General features: G+C 42.0%; 1 protein-coding gene across 1 annotated transcript in view; it reads left to right on the forward strand.

Moving 5' to 3' along the window:
• CMYA5 (cardiomyopathy associated 5) overlaps positions 1–17,395 on the forward strand; it is a 48,378-nt gene extending 30,983 nt beyond the window's left edge. Inside the window, exons 7-13 of the mRNA XM_079330182.1 lie at positions 1,460–1,609; positions 2,467–2,613; positions 5,917–6,061; positions 13,811–13,944; positions 14,741–14,840; positions 15,781–15,957; positions 16,808–17,395. Of these exons, the coding sequence (XP_079186308.1) occupies positions 1,460–1,609; positions 2,467–2,613; positions 5,917–6,061; positions 13,811–13,944; positions 14,741–14,840; positions 15,781–15,957; positions 16,808–17,060 (1,106 nt within the window). The 3' untranslated portion in view covers positions 17,061–17,395. The remainder of the gene's footprint in view (positions 1–1,459; positions 1,610–2,466; positions 2,614–5,916; positions 6,062–13,810; positions 13,945–14,740; positions 14,841–15,780; positions 15,958–16,807) is intronic.
• The last annotated feature ends 226 nt before the right edge of the window (positions 17,396–17,621 follow it).

The following is a 17,621-nucleotide window of genomic DNA, read 5'->3' on the forward strand; positions in this document are numbered from 1 at the left end:
TGAAAAAGGAACATTTAAAAGAGGACAATGTATAAATGTTCTATTTCTGAAGAAAACAGTTCAGCTTCTTGTTTTGAAATTGCTTCCTTTCAAATTGTTTCATATTATGCAAAAGGTAATTAGAAATCAAATGTTCCTCAATGTTACTGAACTGAATTTTGATCTCTGATTTTTTTTTTCAGAAGTTTAATTCCATAAACTAGCTTCTGTTCAGATTTGGTATAATAATAAATCTTGCAACTGTGGGGTTTTTGTGATCATAAATAGTGGTTTCTAGGCAACTTCATGGGAAAAAAATGGTTTCCCCACCATGTCCACTGAAAGGAAGTATTTTCCTAAAGATGTGATAAATTTCTTAAATGCCAAGCTAGATGCAGTCAAAAGACAAAATGAGAATTGTTTTTAGCTATAAGAAGGATAAATTTTTCAATGGGAAGCAGATGTAATGCTACTGTACTGGTAGCTCTCTGTATAAATCATAAGGAAACAGCCAGCATCTGCATTTGCCTTGTTCATGCCACAGGGGATCATCATCATTACTGTGGAGATAACTGAAAAGAAAGCTAAAGCTTTCTGCTAAGATTCTAAGAGAATTCATGAAATATGGAAATTTACTGGGTGAAGAAATAGAACCATGTATTTTCGTTCCCTGCAATCACTTTAACAATTATCATCTTCTGGGGCTTTTTGCTTCTTTTTTTCCCCTCCCTCTCTTCTATGACACAATCACAGAGGCGAACAATATCTCATCTGGGGCTGGATCTGTGTCAATCAGGAGACAAAAGTTTGCGTGAAAGCTGGGGAGCCTTGAAATCTTTCAAGCACTTTGTGAGGAATGATCCTGATAGCCCCATGGGGTTCAGGTGCTTTGGCAGAGCTCAGGTTCACCTGCAAGAATTCTCATTCCCCTGGGTCTGTGGGGAACTGACTGTGCCAGGAAGGGGGGCCAAGCTGTGTGTGCACCCCAGAGCAGGGGTGGACCCAAGAGTGCAGAGAGCCTCCTGCTCCCCAGAGCAGTTGAGCCTTCTCTGCCTGAAGCACATCCCTTCTGCTGTCAGCATCAGCAGCACTGACACTGCATGAATCCCCTCCTGGTGTGGCAGGTCCTTTCCCTGCCCATGTTTCTGAGATCAGTACACACATGTCTCTCTGGAGGAGGATGTAGGTGCACACTTGGTGCTGAGTTTGGGTGGTCCCAGTACTAGGACTGCATCTTATTTTGTTCAGACTTGTGAGGGAAATGGGGCCTTTCAATGCTAAGCAGATACTTTTTTTCTCTATTCCTAGTTTAGGAGGATCTGTTGCTCTAAAACTGCACCAGTATTCTGTATTTCCTGCTGTTGCTCTGTGGAAATAAGCAACCCAACTGAAAATAAGCAATTGGGTTGACAGATTAATTTGTAGGTAATTTGGCTGAAAACACAGGACCATGTATAACAATGGGAAACTTTTCTCTCAGTCCCACAGACACCAACTGTCATACCTCAGGAGCCAAACTCAGCCACCAGCACCTCCATTGCTGTCTACTGGGCTGTGAATGATGGGGATACCATCGACTGCTTCCAGGTCTACTGCATGGAGGAGCTGCAAGCCAGCAAAGATGCAGGAGGTGTGTAAAACCTTGCCCTTTCTGCCCTGGCCTTGGGTAAGCAGATGTGAGGATGAGATACAGGGGAGTGTCCAGGACATGGGAAGAGGAATGGCTGTAAAGATATGATGTATGGAACTAAAGAGCAAGATGCTGTTTCTTTTCCTCGCCTTTGTCCCTGCAAATGCAAGATAATATCATGGTCTGCAAGGGCTGTTATTTTCACTGGTTGAAGAGCCTTTTCATGAAGATGCCTGACCATCAGAGAGCAGAGAGAATGTGTCCATGCTGCCCCATTGTTACTCATTGGGACTTCAGAGCTTCCAGGGGGACAGGTTTCATTATGTTTTTAGGACCCTGCATGTTCTTCAGAAACATGTCCTCATTGAAAAAACATTAGGAAAAGGTATTCAGTATTTCTGCATGTAGACGAAGATTTTTTCAAAATATTAAAATTTACTAAAGTCACTTTTAGTGACCAGTCTCCACAAATCCATGTATGCACATATGTGCAGGCTAAAGGATGTTATGGACTTTTAGTAACATACAATTTATAGATATATAGTTCATTATGAGGAATTATTATTATGGAGTGGTGACACCAGGGTTGGTAACTGCTGGTTGCATGTCCCAAACTTGCAGTCCAATAGAACTGAGTGCAATGATCTCCACTTGCCATGGAGGGCCTTTGTGTACTCTCAACTCAAAGGCACGTCAAAACCTTTCTGTCATAGTGAAATATGGAGAACTTAGCTAGTAATAATTTCTGGATTTTTTTTTAATTTACTGTTTTTAATATGTTATTTGAGAGGCTGAGTTGTAAGCCCTACCAGTGCAACCATGAGTGTGAGGTCCTGTGCTTGTGTGTGTTGTCCCAGGCTTGGTGGAAGAGTACAGAGTGACAGTGAAAGAGAGCCACTGCATTCTGGAGGACCTGGAGCCAGATCGCTGCTACAGTGTGTGGGTCATGGCTGTGAATGGCACAGGCTGCAGTTTACCCAGTGAAAAAGCCATTTTTAAAACAGGTACGTACATTTTTTGTCATTTGATTATTACAAGTTTCAGGTCCTTAGACCAATTTAGTCCACGGTGTTACTGACACAGAAGAAACTGCTTCATTTAGCCCATCTGGCAGGAAGCAGGCAGTTCACAGTCATTCCCCTGTGCTAAGAAATAGTGGCATAATTTCTCCTGAGAGGAACTTGAAGGCATTCAAATTTGAAGATGTTTCCAGTGTTGGGCCGCATGGCTGCAGCATCAGGGCAGCACTCTATGTGTTTATCTTCTGAGTGTGTTGCAGTGCTTCATGGAAGCTCTGGGAAAGCCACCTGGCTGCTCCCTCCTGCTGCTCCCTCTCCTGCCCACAGTGGAGGAGATGGCTGCGTGTTTTGCCTCTCTCCCATCCACGATACATCTATGTTGCATTGATTTAAGGTCTTCATTTTTCAAGGGAAGCACTGCTTTACTGAAATTACATGCTGTGTCTTGCTCAGTGGGACACAAATCTCAGGTGTGCATGAGAGGCTCTGCTATTGACATGAGTAACAAGATGAATATTGCTTATGAGCTTCATTTGACTGATTAATTTTTCTGAGCATTAATTTCTTTAATAATTTGTATTGACAAAACTGTTGCTTCTTGAATTACAAGCAAGGAGAAGCATCCTTTTGTTTGAGGCCCTCCTATCTGACAATTTTTTCAGTGCTGCAGGATAAAAACAATTATTCCATTCCTGCAATCACAAATACTGGCAAGGATATCTAACAATTTCATAGTAAAAACTTCTGTACTACACTGAGTTTCTTGTTGAAATCACTTGGCAGCAGCCACAGCTTCTAGCTTATTGCTTAATCTACTGGATTTCAAATCTGTTAATAATTCTCCCCGATATTTAATTTGTGATTTGTATTTTAACAAAGGTTATTTTCCAGAGAACTCACAAGAGAAATTAGAATTTTTGGCCTCAGCAATACAACTTGAACATGGTGCACACTTTCTGCCAAATGCACAAATAATTATGAGTTATTGCTAGCTAATAAATCATAATTTTTGAAAGGGGTTTCACCTTTCTGAAACCATTATTTTTAAGAAAGCTTTCCATCACTCAATGTCAGGCTTACTATACCTTTTCCTAAAAATTCAATCCTTCTAAAAAAAGTTAATTTATTTGAGTCTTTAACAGCTTCCTTCAGCCTGTTTCTTTAAGAAAACAAACAAATTGGGGAAAATGTGGGCTTATTAAACACCTTCCCTCTAAGATCAGTTGAATTCCCTCTGGAGTGCATGAGCTCCAGATGGACTTGTGGGGACACAGCTGAGGATTGCTGATGCAAAATTGCTCCCATCAACACTGAAGGCAGAAAGGTGAGCACCAGTAATGGAATCCAGTTCTTCAGTGGTAGTTCAGCTGCTTTGATTGAAAGATAAAATACTTCAATTCTTCAAGCAGCCCAATGAACTCAGATGCAAGAATGTAGGGTTTATTTTTAGAAATTCAGATAAAAAGTTAGCACATATAAGAAAATAATTTCCTGGTATATGCAGTTATAGGAATAGACAACTTAATAGCTGAACAAAGCTGAGACTCTTCCAGTTGCTGGGAATGCCCACAAAATTTCTCTGTTGGCACTGCACCCATGGAGGTGTCAGCGTAGCCTGGAGACTTGTGGGGAATACAGGTAGATTGTACTGTAGCATCCACTCAGAACCCCCTGCCTTGTGCTTCTCCACCTCCCAGACTCACAGCTCACCCTTTCCTCAGCTGAGGAACACTGTTTCCAAACAGTATTTCCTGTGAGGGGGTAATGCAGAAGGCAGGAAGTATCTCTCTATCTGCCTGACCCCTTCCCACAGCTGATCTCCTGTTGGTGTCTCCTTGCAGTCCTAAAGACACAGCAGTGAACACTACCTTCTGTTGTTGCTCAAAACCTGTGTGATTCTCGCCCTGTTGGCTGTTTGCCTCTTACACGATCACTTACATGAGTTCCAGAATATTACAACTAAATTAGATTATGTATTCTAGCTGCAGTTAATTTGTTAAAAAAATCTCAGAAGCACAGTAATAGCTTTTTCTGGTATGCTCACTTCAGCTACTCTTTAGACAGATATTTTCATGTTACAGTAGAAAAAGCTTAATGTCTTACGACATGCTGCTTACACATACACAGATGTAGGTATGTGTGTAAGTTGCTGATTGCAGGTATTAGGGGATTCAGCTATTAATTTTTCATTCTTTGGCAAGTATGCATTTAGAAACAGACAATAATCAAATTAACCAGTAGAGAACTATTGCTAAGGAAGGTACAAAGAGGTATTACCAGATGATGATCTATCCCTCATATTCATAGTTCTGCTGAATATGTACGTTAGCTGTTCCTGTAGCAAAACATAAAATAAAACTTAACCTGAACTGCTAATCTCCTGATTTTCACTAAACCAGGAAACTCTTAAATACTTGTGGGTGCTTTTCTTTTATTTTCTAATAAAAACAAATAATTTTTCTTAAAAACCAGAATGCATCTGGAATGTTTCCTGTAGTCCTATTATCTTGTCATAAAATCATCTAATCCCTACTTTTGTCTTAGGTTTCCTGTTTGGAACCCCAAAAGTACTGGCATTAAGACTGTTTATGTGAGTTTCACAACAGATTGTAAGGTGTTTTCTGTTGCTGTTTCCCAGAACGGGAAAAAGCAAGAGAATACAACTGAGCCATTTTCAGCCTACAGTGTTGAATCTGCAGTTTCACACAATAGCTTTTGATTACTTGCAGCTAGTGCATTATTTTATATTCCGTTTTCTGTGTTGCAGTTGGGCCTGTAGTTCTTTAACAGAATCTCTAAAAAGGAGAAATTACAGGATCGAATTTTAGCATTGCAAAAATAACCAGGACATAATTAAACAGAAAGTCAGCATCTCCCTGTCATTTCTGCAGCAGCACATGTTTCTGATGCAGTTCATGCAGGGACTGCTGGGGATAGGATTGAGGTGATGCAGGGAGAGCTGTAGGCAGTGCTGCCTCGGTGCTCTGCTCCTTGCAGACTGGCAGAAATGAGGAAACATTGCTTGAGGAAAGGCATAAAAATTTACCATTCTAGGGATGTGACAAACGCACAGCTATTCACAATTACTTTCCCGGCATGTTTTTATCGTTTGTTTTCCCTGTAATGTACCCCTCTACCATTCAAATACAACCAAGCGAAAGATCACTGTTGGATGGACAAAAATCAACTCGTGGGTTTTCAAGGAAGGGGCTGTTCCTTCCCCTCCCAAGATGCCCGTCCAAGGGGCACCCTCCTGGCAGTAGAGCTGACGTGTCCTTGTGTCCCCAGCACCCGCCGTGCCCACCATCAAGGCCGAGGACTGCACCGTGTGTTGGGACACAGCCACGGTGCGCTGGCGCGCCGCGCCCGCCTCCGCCGAGTCCTTCATCGTGGAGTTCTGCCGGCAGCACTCGCCCGAGGGAGACGGGCTCAGGTCAGTGCCGCGCCCACCAGAGCCCCCCGGCCACGCCAGGACACTAGTGACCGTCCCCCAGACCGCGGCTTATCACGCAAGAGATTATCCTGCCTGCAACCACGCTAGGAAGAAATCTGCTTCTGTGTGCTGAGCAATTTAAGGGGCAGGCGCTAATCTGAGAGATTAGGCTGAGACATAAAAATACTTCCTTTTTATTCTGCTTAACCGGACAATCCCTTTCGTGTGAGGCCAACACCATGGAGATGTAGCGCTGTCTGCTATCAGCCAGAAGTTTGGGGGCTGTGCTGGGCGGGGAAGCAATTTCGGCAAGGCAGAGCAGGGCAGCTCCACGGGAAGGCGAGTGATGGAGCAGCATGGCCCGGTTTGCTCTCCGCTTTGTGGAGAGCAAGACAGAACTCATCTCTGGGCAAAGGAAGGGTGATATGGGTGTCTCAGTAATACTGGTGACCCATCTGTGCTGTCTGGACGTGCGTGCAGAATCTCACAAGGTACAGCTGAGCTCGGTGCTGTCTGGCTGTGCGGGCATGCCACGGGGCTCCAAGACCGGCTTTGAAGTTTGGGGCAGTGGCTATTCGTGCCAGACTCTCTCTGGTTTCCCCTATGCTAAGCCTGTGCTGCATAGAAGAGAGGACAAGGGTGTTCGTACCCCTGAGCTGTGTAACTGTGCACTGTGCTGAAATGCAGTCAAAACTGTTGCAGAATCGTAGAATCTTAGAATAGCCTCGGTTGGAAGAGACCTTAAAGTTAATCTAGTTCCAGCCCCTCAGCTGTAGGCAGGAAATTACATGGTAATGTAATTATTAGGGCTTGGGGGTCTTTGTTTGCTTGCCTTTTAAAAACAGTGACAATATTCCAGCACAATATAATTGCAAAGGTCTGAGAGGTTTTGTGAAGTGGAGAGGGATGATTGCCCTACAGGACCCTGTGGAAGAGTCTCAGCCCAGATGAGGCTGTCTTTTCCACCTCCTGGGAAGCCTGATTAAGGTCTTCACCTATGGGCTAGTTCATGTGGGCATCATGGAGATGGGATAGAGAGGGAAGAGCTCCATAAAGAGGAGGGAAGGGCTTCATGCCCTGCAGTCAGAATTAGTTGAGGGGACTGAGATGTTCATAGCTTTGTAAGAGAGAAGTAGAACTGTGAAATTGTGAATGCCTTGCTCCTTACAAAAGTAGGCTGGAAACTGAAATTAAAAATTTCTGTGTGGGTGGGAGACTTTTTATCATGCAGTACCAGTGTGCTGCATTACTGCAATCAGGGAGAGATCTCGCCAGCCTCTCGGAGGGGCTTGCTCTGTTTCGTACATATTTCATGAGGCCGTCAGGTCCCTGTCAACCTGCCAAAGTCACTGTTGGTCAAAGATAATGGAGCTGCTCCCGAAACATATGCTGGTTGTTCGCCCTCAAGTTTCTGTGCTGTTATCTGAAATTGACTTTTTTTCTCAAAACTAAACCAGAAACTGCACTGATTTCTGTAATCCATGAGCAAGGTGTTGGCAACACCAAGTGTTTGCTGTGTGGTGATAAATGTGGCAAAAAAGCTTCCAGAACAGACCCCTTTGCTTTCTTGAGTGACCTTGTGTAAAATCTAACGTGTTTATAATTATACTGAGTCACATTTGACTTTTTGGCCTCCCTGTCTGCAGAAGCTGGCCTTTAACTGTGACAAGTGTGAAAACTTTCCACAGGACAAAATAATGAATTTTCTCAGAACTGCTATAGTTTAAAATTCTCTGTTTGTAGAAGGGCTTTGGCCTCTTTTTGTGTGTCAAAGACAATGTTTTGCCACTTACTTTCCCTAAAAACAATTTCCCTCTTTCTTTTTCCTAAATCATCCCTCTTAGAATAACCTGGAAATCTTCTGTAGTGTTTCAAGTTGTTATAGTGATGGAGAAATTTTTTTAAAGATTTCTGTTTAAGATTTTACATAAGGTTGAGGGCAAAAAAGCCCACTGGTAGATAGAGAACACTGCCTGTATCACTTGTATCCAAGGCCCCCAAAGATGCAATTTAGAATTAGAAATCAGATTGAATAGAAGTCAATCAACTTGACTAGAAGCCAAGTACCAATGTAAGGTAGAATAAAACTCTGTTTCTATGCACACCCAGAATTTTGGTCTCAAATTTTGTATATTATTCTGATTTTGTTTTCCTTGAAAGCTTGGAGTTTGTCCTTTGCAGGTTTCCTGAGCAATCTGCATCTTGGGGGTCAGCCAAATGTGGAGCCCTTTCATAGACAGCTTGTGCCTTTTGTGCTTGCAGCAGCCCTGCAGCTAAGCAATTTCCCAGTCCCTGGGTGGGAGTTCAAACACATTTCTCAGCAGCCCTAGAAGGTTCATTCAGTTGCTGCTGTGGGCATTGTGTGAAAGCAGAGGTGAGGTAAGAACATTCAAGAAAAGTTCTGGAGAGGGCAGCATGATCCCATCCCTAAAGGCTGCTTTCACAGATGTCATTCTGGAAGCTCACCAAAGTAAAGGACACTGCCAAGGGAGCAAACAGGGAGAAATGCCCTCATTGAACAGCTAGAGTCATGGTCTAAGTCAGCCCCATGCAAACTTCAGCATGCCACAGAATCATGGTAAGGTTGAGGTTGGAAGGGACCTTTGGAGATCATCTAAAGCAACACCCCTGATCAAGAAGGGCCCCCTAGAGTCGGTGCTTTTGAATAACTCCAAAAACATCTTCGGAACAATCCCAGTTCCCCAGGGAGAGAATATAAAACACATTTGGAAATGAAACCTCACTAAAGTTTCCTTTCAAATACTGTCAAAAACTAAATCAAACCAAACAAAAAACTACTAAATCCTAACCAACCAAAACATACAGAAAACCAACAACCAATCAAGCAAGCAAAAAGACTCCACCCACATCTACGTTTTCCTTTTTCCTTTCTCTCTTCTTTCCAGCTTGCCAACTGAGGGACATGTAAATCATCATATAAAATCCTCTTAAATCTTCTGCAAAAATGAGTCCCTGGCCTTTTGCAGTAGTTTCAAAGCTCCTTCCCAGGTTGAATATTTTTCCAGAATCTTTGAGTGATGCTTTGAAATGTTTCTTTCAGTTCCAAGAGCTCTGCTATTTTCTCACTGTTCAGCCTCTTTGTGCTGAGAAGTCAATGGAGTTGTGGGTGGAAGATGGAAAGCTGTGAGAAATGTAGTCCAGGGATTAGGTATGTAGGCTGTTCAGATGGAAAGCCTGTGTCACATCATGAGAAATCCATAAGACTCAGGGAGGCAGAAATAGGTGCAGTATGTGGTGAGGTTGTGAACGTGGAAGTTACTGAATGTCATCCTCTCAAGACCAGTACTTCTAGGAAGTGAAATTTTCAGTTTCCTCATGGAGTGAATCTAATGCTGAACAAGAGGAGCAAGCCTCCCTCCTCTTTCTTTGCCCACATGATAATCCTTGTAGCTCAGGAAGCAGGGTATTGGAAACACATAACCTTCCTTCCCTCCAACTCCACCAATTGCAGATAGCAGCAAGCAGGGAGTGTTCTGATGACCTAATCCGGAGAGGAGAGGAGAGGAGAGGAGAGGAGAGGAGAGGAGAGGAGAGGAGAGGAGGAGAGGAGAGGAGAGGAGAGGAGAGGAGAGGAGAGGAGAGGAGAGGAGGAGGAGAGGAGAGGAGAGGAGAGGAGAGGAGAGGAGAGGAGAGGAGAGGAGAGGGAGAGGAGAGGAGAGGAGAGGAGAGGAGAGGAGAGGAGAGGAGAGAGAGGAGAGGATGAGGAGAGGAGAGGAGAGGAGAGGAGAGGAGAGGAGAGGAGAGGAGAGGAGAGGAGAGGAGAGGCATGCAGCACAGCTGGGAGCAAGCTCAGAGCTATTCACTCTTTATTTTTAGCTTCAAGAGGTTTTTTCCATTCGTGGTGCACCCTTTCTGTATGCTTCCACATGTATCTTGAGAAGCTTGCATACTTTCACCCTAACTCCATATCAGTGATAGCAGTACAGCTCTGGAGGTACTGTTTCAGTGGGATCTTGGGGGTGGAAATGACAATTATAGCACAGAGGGTGTTGTGAATCACTGCAAGGCTTATAGTTTGCTTGGTTCAGGCGATATTAAAAAATATCCCCTAGATGCTGCTTCCTTTAAATAAATGAGGATGCTGATGAGAGAAATGGGCATGAAAGCACAGCATCAGATTTCTCTAAAACCAGAGAAATCACAAATTTAGCAGAAAACTGCTACTATAATATTCCTTGGCAAGTTGAAGGTGAAGGAACATGCAAGTAGTTTTTGTTCTGCTTTATATAGCATGTACCTGATATTTGAAGAGTGGCTTTTCAGTCTTACAGGTTCCTCTTACAATGAGATGGATTGACAGGAGATACTTAAAATATTTACTTCCAATGCTTCTTGACTTTCTATGCACTAATTTTTGTGTCAATGACACCAAGAAATTGAGAGGACAGTGCAAATTTAATCTAAGGACCAGGATGCCTCACACTTTGATAACAACATTATTACATTTCAAATCATCTCTAAAGTGGGCAGGTGTATATAAAGTAGAAACTATCTGACATTAGAAAAGTTGTAGGTGGATTTCTTTTTCTTTCAAAATTACGGTTCACTGCTTAAGGTGAGCTTGAGGAAGATCCATCTGCAGTGCTTGTTACAAGAAATCAGAAATGAAACAGCCTTCCACCAACACAGTCAGGATGCATTTTCCCTCGCCTTCTCCTACACATAACCTGTATGCTGTAAGCTAAGCACTGATCATACTTTCTCCTCATCCTTGCTTTTGCACAGTAAATCTAAAGCATGATAAACTACTGTTCTTGATGGAGACCCTTCAGTATTCACTCTCTTCCTTCACCCTACCTTCTAGGGAGGAGAGGCACAGATAGTTAAGATCTATTTCTTCTTTGCATGCAGCTTCTTTTGCCATTGGATCTGGCTCAGAATATATCAAATGGAATTCCTTCTTGTCAGCATATCCTGCTTCATTAGTTGGCAGCATCAAAACTGTTTTTAAGCTTTAATCATAGCTAAAACTGATGGGCTCTTATTCTTAGGCAGCTTAAAGCTGGCTGAAATAGATTATCAAGCAGAGAATGCTATTCAAAAATCTGATCACTTTTTTACAGACCAGATCTGCTTGAAGTCAAGATTTTCTTTCTCATTATTATGACTGAGAAGCAGCATGCTGTTGCCCTCTGACTTAAACATGCATGCAATTTCTGATTTGGAGAATTTTGTATTTGTAAGAGACTTAAGTCTGAATGCTGATCGCTGATCCTCATCTGCAAATGTCTGCACCCAACATGTTCTCTAAATATCTATGAAATATCTCTGGATTCCATATTCCAGAGTATGAATACTCCATGTCTACTCATTATACCACAATGTAACTAATGTATAATTGAGTTTAGGAATTATTTTGTATTTTTTTATTTAATCATCTGATAAATAGTACATAGTGAAAAAGAAGGCCTAATTTTTTTGGAAGGATAATGACTTGCATGGCATTTTTCAGAAGACAGAAGAAGGAGCCATGTACAGGCCATCACTGTGCTTAAGGCATACTGATCTACACAGTGCTGCAGACAGCTTTCAAGGAGCAGCTTAGCATATCCTCTTTTCATCTCACTTATAACTCCTTGCTCAAAACTCCTCTCTGGTGGTCTGTGCTTCAGATTTACATCAAAGATGTCAGTGTGCTACTTTTAAGAAGGAGATTGGTAAGTCTTGCCTAGGAAGCATGGGCAAATTTCTTCAAAGCTTAGGTGCCTACTTCTTTTCCCCTACCTCTGCTTCTACCCTGTTCTTCCTTTCACTTCTTTCGTATTTGTCTCCTTTCTTAGTTCTCATCTTGTCACTTTCTTCAATCCATCATTTTTTTTCTCATCCCCTGTACTCATATCTAAAGAGCTTGTGTTCTCATCAGTCAATTCATCAGATTACATCTCTTGCCCCAAATTTTCAGCCTGCTGTGCTGTCAGTGCCTTGCTGAAGTGGTCTTGTGTTCCGGGCCTTGGTGAGTCATGAGGGTGAAACAAACCATACAATTTCTGCCATTTGTCTTTACTGCATAAGTTCCAGTATTAATGTAATACATTTCCTGAAAGTAGCATAGTCTTGTGCTGATCATGCCAGAGTCCCAGACCCTCTGAAATTCTTTTAAATTGAAGGAACAGGTCACAGAAGTACCCAGTGCATTTTCTCGATTCTCTCAATTGCTCTTAATGATAACTGTCAGTGCAAAATACCTGTCACAGACTAATAAGGATGATGCACCAGTCTTTTCTGAAGATGCCATCCTTCTAGAAAGAGATCTGTGTGGTGTAAGCAGGAATCTTGTGTATTAAGAGCTATAAGATTTCACATTGATGTGATAAGTGCAGCAGAAGCAGGCATGTGAAAAATCCCCATGGATGAGCACTGATTATTCTTCAGTTTGTACTGCTCTCTGGTGGGATATATGTGTAAGAACAGTCACCCTTAATGAATAGAAACGATCTGATCTGAATGCTGACTCGCCTTACCACCTCTGGGGTCACAGCAGTTTGTGCTGGAAAAAGTAATTCATTTAGTCTGGCTTCTCACAGAAGCATTGCTTGCCATCATGGAGAGAGATCATGGTGGGCTCCACTCTCAAACCTGAGGTGAAAGGGAAAAGTGTCTTGCTGACTCTCCAAAGGCAGGTCTCCCATTCTGGAATTTAAGTACCTGCCTTGTAGATTCCTAAAAGCATTTCTGGGAGGAAATTGCCTACTTTATACAGTTAAACAGTCTTTACCTGCAGGCATACAATGCAGAGCACATATATTGTCTGGTTTTGCTGTTATCATAAGAGGAAAAAAACAAAGAAAAAAAAAAAAAGAGGAAAATCAAGATCCAGTGCAAGAGAATTTGTTAAGCCAATCTTTTATACTGCTGTCAATGTAGAAAATGGCATTTTTCTATCCACCCAAAACGCTTTCACTGGTACTTAAAAGCACCTGTGAAGCAATTTGAGTGGGTGCTGACTCCTGCTTTCTAGCAGTGTGTCAAGACACCAGGGGTAGAGAATGTGGGAGTTTTTGAGCACTGCACTGGAGAGCATAGTCAAAGCAAGGAACTGTGTGAAAGCAGCTTCTCTGCTCTGCCTCCTGCACTCTGCCCTGTTAGAATGCATGGTACCGCAACAAAGACAGAGCCCAGGCTCAGCTGTTGCAGGATTTGTGAGTGAGATTTCCTAATAAGAAGTTAATCACCATTCTATGATGAGTCTATGATGAAAAGTATGATTCTGTGCTGCTGCAGATAAGGGTATCAATTCTTTTGGACTAGTAGCATGTGTCCAGATAGTAAAGCACAAGAGTATTCAGTGTTGTGTAACTAATTAATCAAAAGGTAGTTTTTTTCCGTCAGAAACTTGCTCATTTTGTAAAAAAAAAAAAACAAAACAAAAAAGCAGACTTTTCACAGGAAGCAAGATTTGACTCTGTGCTGCTTAAGTTTTGTGTAATGAATTATGCCACAAAATGAACATAAAGTGATCGTTACAAATGACTGCACTGGGTGATTAGGTGGTGCAGGAGCAAAGGCCTCAAACTTCTTCAGACAAAGGGATGATAAGTGAAAGCTGAAGCTCCTACATAACCCAGTTGTTTGTGAAAACAATGTTTGCCTTTGTCATTTGGAGTTTCTGTACGGTGTTTGTTTTTTTAGCAGTAAACACTATGGCTAGGGAACTTAGCTGTTGACATAAAATAGTCTTGCCTGGTTTGGATACCTGCATACATTTTAATGTATCTTCAACATTTGCAGATCTTTCGCTGGTATAAGAAAACCTGAATTGAAAGTATCCCTGGAGCCCAATGTGAACTATTTCTTCTATTTGAGGGCTGTCAACCCATTTGGGACAAGTGAACAAAGTGAAGCAGCTCTCATCTCAACTAAAGGTAGATCATCATCATTTTCTGATGTCAAAACAATGTGGTGGAAGGGCAAGGTAGCCAAACATTTTTCTTTGGAAATTATACCTGAAGTTCCCAACATGGTTGTGACCAAGTTAGTGAAGTTTTTATCTTGTTAACTCAAATTTATATCTATTTTTTTCCTTAAAATTAGAATAATCAGAACTACTTCACTTGAAGTTCGTATATTTCTGTCCTGTGTATAACTGGTGTGACCTCAGAAGCAAACATGTTGAATTGTGTCAGAGAGATGAAGTGACTAAGTATTCTTCAGGGATCTCACTTTGCTTGAATCTGACAGAGCACAATCAGAAAAAGTTGTCATGACCTTAGAGAGAACCTCTCTCAATTAAAACCTAATGGAGTTTGAGTGATGAGGAAGCATGCAAAGTAGTTGTAATGGATGATTCAAACTTTAAGATTTCCAGATAAATAGTGTTATGTATAGTTCTTCCAAATTAGCCTCAAAATTCAAATTTGCTATTTTGAAAAAAGCAATTGATTGAAAATTGTCCAAACTTCTTGCATACTCTTCAAGACCTCTCTATCACCTATCTGCATTTCTGAATATAAGACTGCTGTCTCAGCTTGGAAGACTCCTTGCATTTGCGTCCAATTTTTTGCCACTTCTGCCTGCCAGCAGACACAGTGCTGTCCAGCTAAGATGGCTGTAGTTGTTGCTTAACATTTTGTGGTTCATCTGGTTCATCTGTGGTTCATCATACATGTTAATGTATCCAGCCTCTCAGATCTGGTGTTTCTTTCTCATGAATTGTACCAGGAACTCGATTTCGCTTGCTGAGTGAGACAGCGCATCCTGCATTGCAAATCTCTTCCAATGCAACAGTGATCCACCTTCCTGAAAAAACCAAACTCACTGGGTGAGTAGCAGTATGATGAGCAAAACCATCCTATGGGGCTCAGGATGGATCCCGCACTTCAATATTTTGCCAATTGACATCTTTCACTTGACACTAATTTTGTAGAACTGAATCATTTTGATCATGCAGCCTCTGGGCTTCATGCAACTGAACCCCCTTTGAAACACTGTAACATCTCAGTAAGGTCAGTGTTGGGATTGATATAGTTACTGGGTAAGAGCTCAGTGTCGCACTAAGGAATGGCCAGGAAGTCAAAGGCAGTGGTATCTGCTTGGGTTGTTTGCTTGGTTTCAGCCTATGGTCACCACTTAATCCATCAGAGTTTCAAAGCAATTTTTTGCTGCCCTGAGGAGGTCAGCTTTGTGGGTTTCGTTTTTAATATATTGTGGATAGAAGTAATCCACATTCCATAGTTTGCTTCTCTCCTGAGGACATTATTGGTAATGTTTTCCAAAGTATTTGTGGCTTTGGAGAGCTAGGAGGTGCTCCTGGGATATGTTAACATGATTGTACCAGGCTAGCTCTATCCATTGAGAACACTGCAATGGGGTTGACGTGATATCAGTCCTAGGACAAGCACAGGTCCACTTGTATAACTTGTGCCATACTGGTAGGGCTTTTTAAAAGGTGATGAGGATTTCCTGGTTTAAGCACTTTTTGTTGCTGTTACCTCTGAATGTACACAAGGTGTTTGTGACTGTGTCTACATAAAACCATCAGATTTTCTAGCTTGAACAAGCCTTCTAAATTTGAGATCTTTTAGATAAGTCCATCTCAGTGCAAAGATGAAAAGACTCTCAATTAAATCTTTGATAAAATCCTGCAGTTAGAACAACAGAATAATTTTACGTAATGCTTCATGATTTGACTGAAAGAAATATCACAATATAGTTTGTCTACCACCACATTTTCTTTACTGTATTGCATCTTCCACAAACAGATTTCCTTCAGTCCTGGGTGAACTGCTGCCTGCTCAAGGATGTCATTACTGGGAAATTATTGTCTCTGCCTGCAGAAGCTACAGGATTGGGATTTGCTATGAGGCAATAACACAGAGCAATGTCCTGGGATTGAGTGATACCTCATGGTGCATGAGGTGCTGTCCTACACAAACCAGGTAAAGAGGATTCAGTGTGCTGGCTTGGGGAGTTACTTGTCCTTCATGAAAATAAAGCTGGTTAGCCACAAGAATCATGAAAGCAGAAAGAATTTTTCTGCTTCCTTTTTGTAAATTTGAATAATAAGAAAAGGTCCTCTACATAAGATCTTTAGACCTCTCCATAGTTTAAAAGATCTTATAAAGCATATTAAAAAGGAAAACTAAAGTCAAATGGATGATTTTAGCACCCTTCATCCAGACAGTGAATGAAACTTAAAGGTTAGTTTGTTGCTGCTCATATCCTGATTTGCTTCACAAAATCCCAACCAGGGTACTTATCTCCATAAATGAAGCCTTTCTAGAACCTACTTCCATTTGCAGGAGATATCAAGACTTGATAGGGAATGTTTTCTCTGGCCTTGTGCTTTACAGCAATAGACACTCACCTGCCACTGTGGCAGGACTGCAGGGCACTGGGATAGCCTGTGGTGGCAGGCCAGTGCCAGGCTGCTTGGAGACTTATAAGGCACCATCCTGCTATTTGTAAAGGTGCTCTTGATCTAAGCAAGTGTGCTTTTTTCAGTGTAGAATTGTATAGCTGTATGAACATTACTAGTTAAATGAAACATCCAAGAGGCATTTTTTTCTATGAGTCCAAATATGCCAATTGAAAAGGCTTGTCAGGATGCCAGGCAAGGCTTGAAGTGATGCCACATTTGCTTTGCCTACATACCGAGCAAAATGCTGCAGCCACGTGATAGGCTGCTGTGTGCAGCCACCTGTTAATAGATTGGAATTAAGCTGCAGGTTATTTCTGGTAAATTGTTGTGGGGAAGCTCATTGTATTCTGGTTTCTATTTTCCTGCAGCTTTCTTTACAGATTTCTTCACACTGGTGTGATGAGTGATGTCCATGTGACAGAGCACCTGGCCAGGATTGGCATCCTGTTGGATTACAGTAGTGGCAGGCTGTTGTTCTTCAATGCAGAGAGAGGACTGGTGCTGTTTGCCATCAGGCACAAATTCACTGATGCTGCTTACCCAGCCTTTGCCCTGGAGAAGGCAGGAGTGCTTACCCTGTGCACAGGAATGGAGCTGCCAGAGTTTGTGAAGCAGAGCTAATTTCCTGCTTCACAGTTTCCAGAAAACTGGCGAATACAGCATCAGGGAATAGAGAGAGGAAGAGGTATGCCAGGAAGGGATAGCTAGTCTTCACTGATGAATGCTACGTGCACAGCTCTCCTTCACATCATCAGTAATTGTAGTTACTGCTCAGATAATAATCACCCTGAGCCTGGAAGAAAATTGACTCCTTCAGATGGAGCATGCACCTAGTAATACACAGAGCAGTACTTCTAAGGGGATAAAGAAGTTTTGTTAGATATGATAGTGCTAGCTGTCTTTTTAAAGTTGATTATGAACCCATGTATGAAATAAATGCATTTCTCACTGCAATACATGAGAGTCATTGTTTTATCATTCGCCGAGACAGTCAGAGCCTGGATCCAATATGATGTGCTTGGAAAATGTATAAAAATTTCAACAACTGAAACATGCTGCAAATTGTGCCCTTGTTTGCCAATGGACAAATTAAGAAATGTTTGTGACATACAGATCCTCGTGTTTGCAAAATGTGGGAGTTTCAAGCTTGTTCTTTGTATCAGCCATGTAGAGTCTGAGTAT

The sequence above is a fragment of the Erithacus rubecula genome, assembly GCF_903797595.1.
Source record: "Erithacus rubecula genome assembly, chromosome: Z".
In the NCBI taxonomy this organism is placed as follows: domain Eukaryota; kingdom Metazoa; phylum Chordata; class Aves; order Passeriformes; family Muscicapidae; genus Erithacus; species Erithacus rubecula.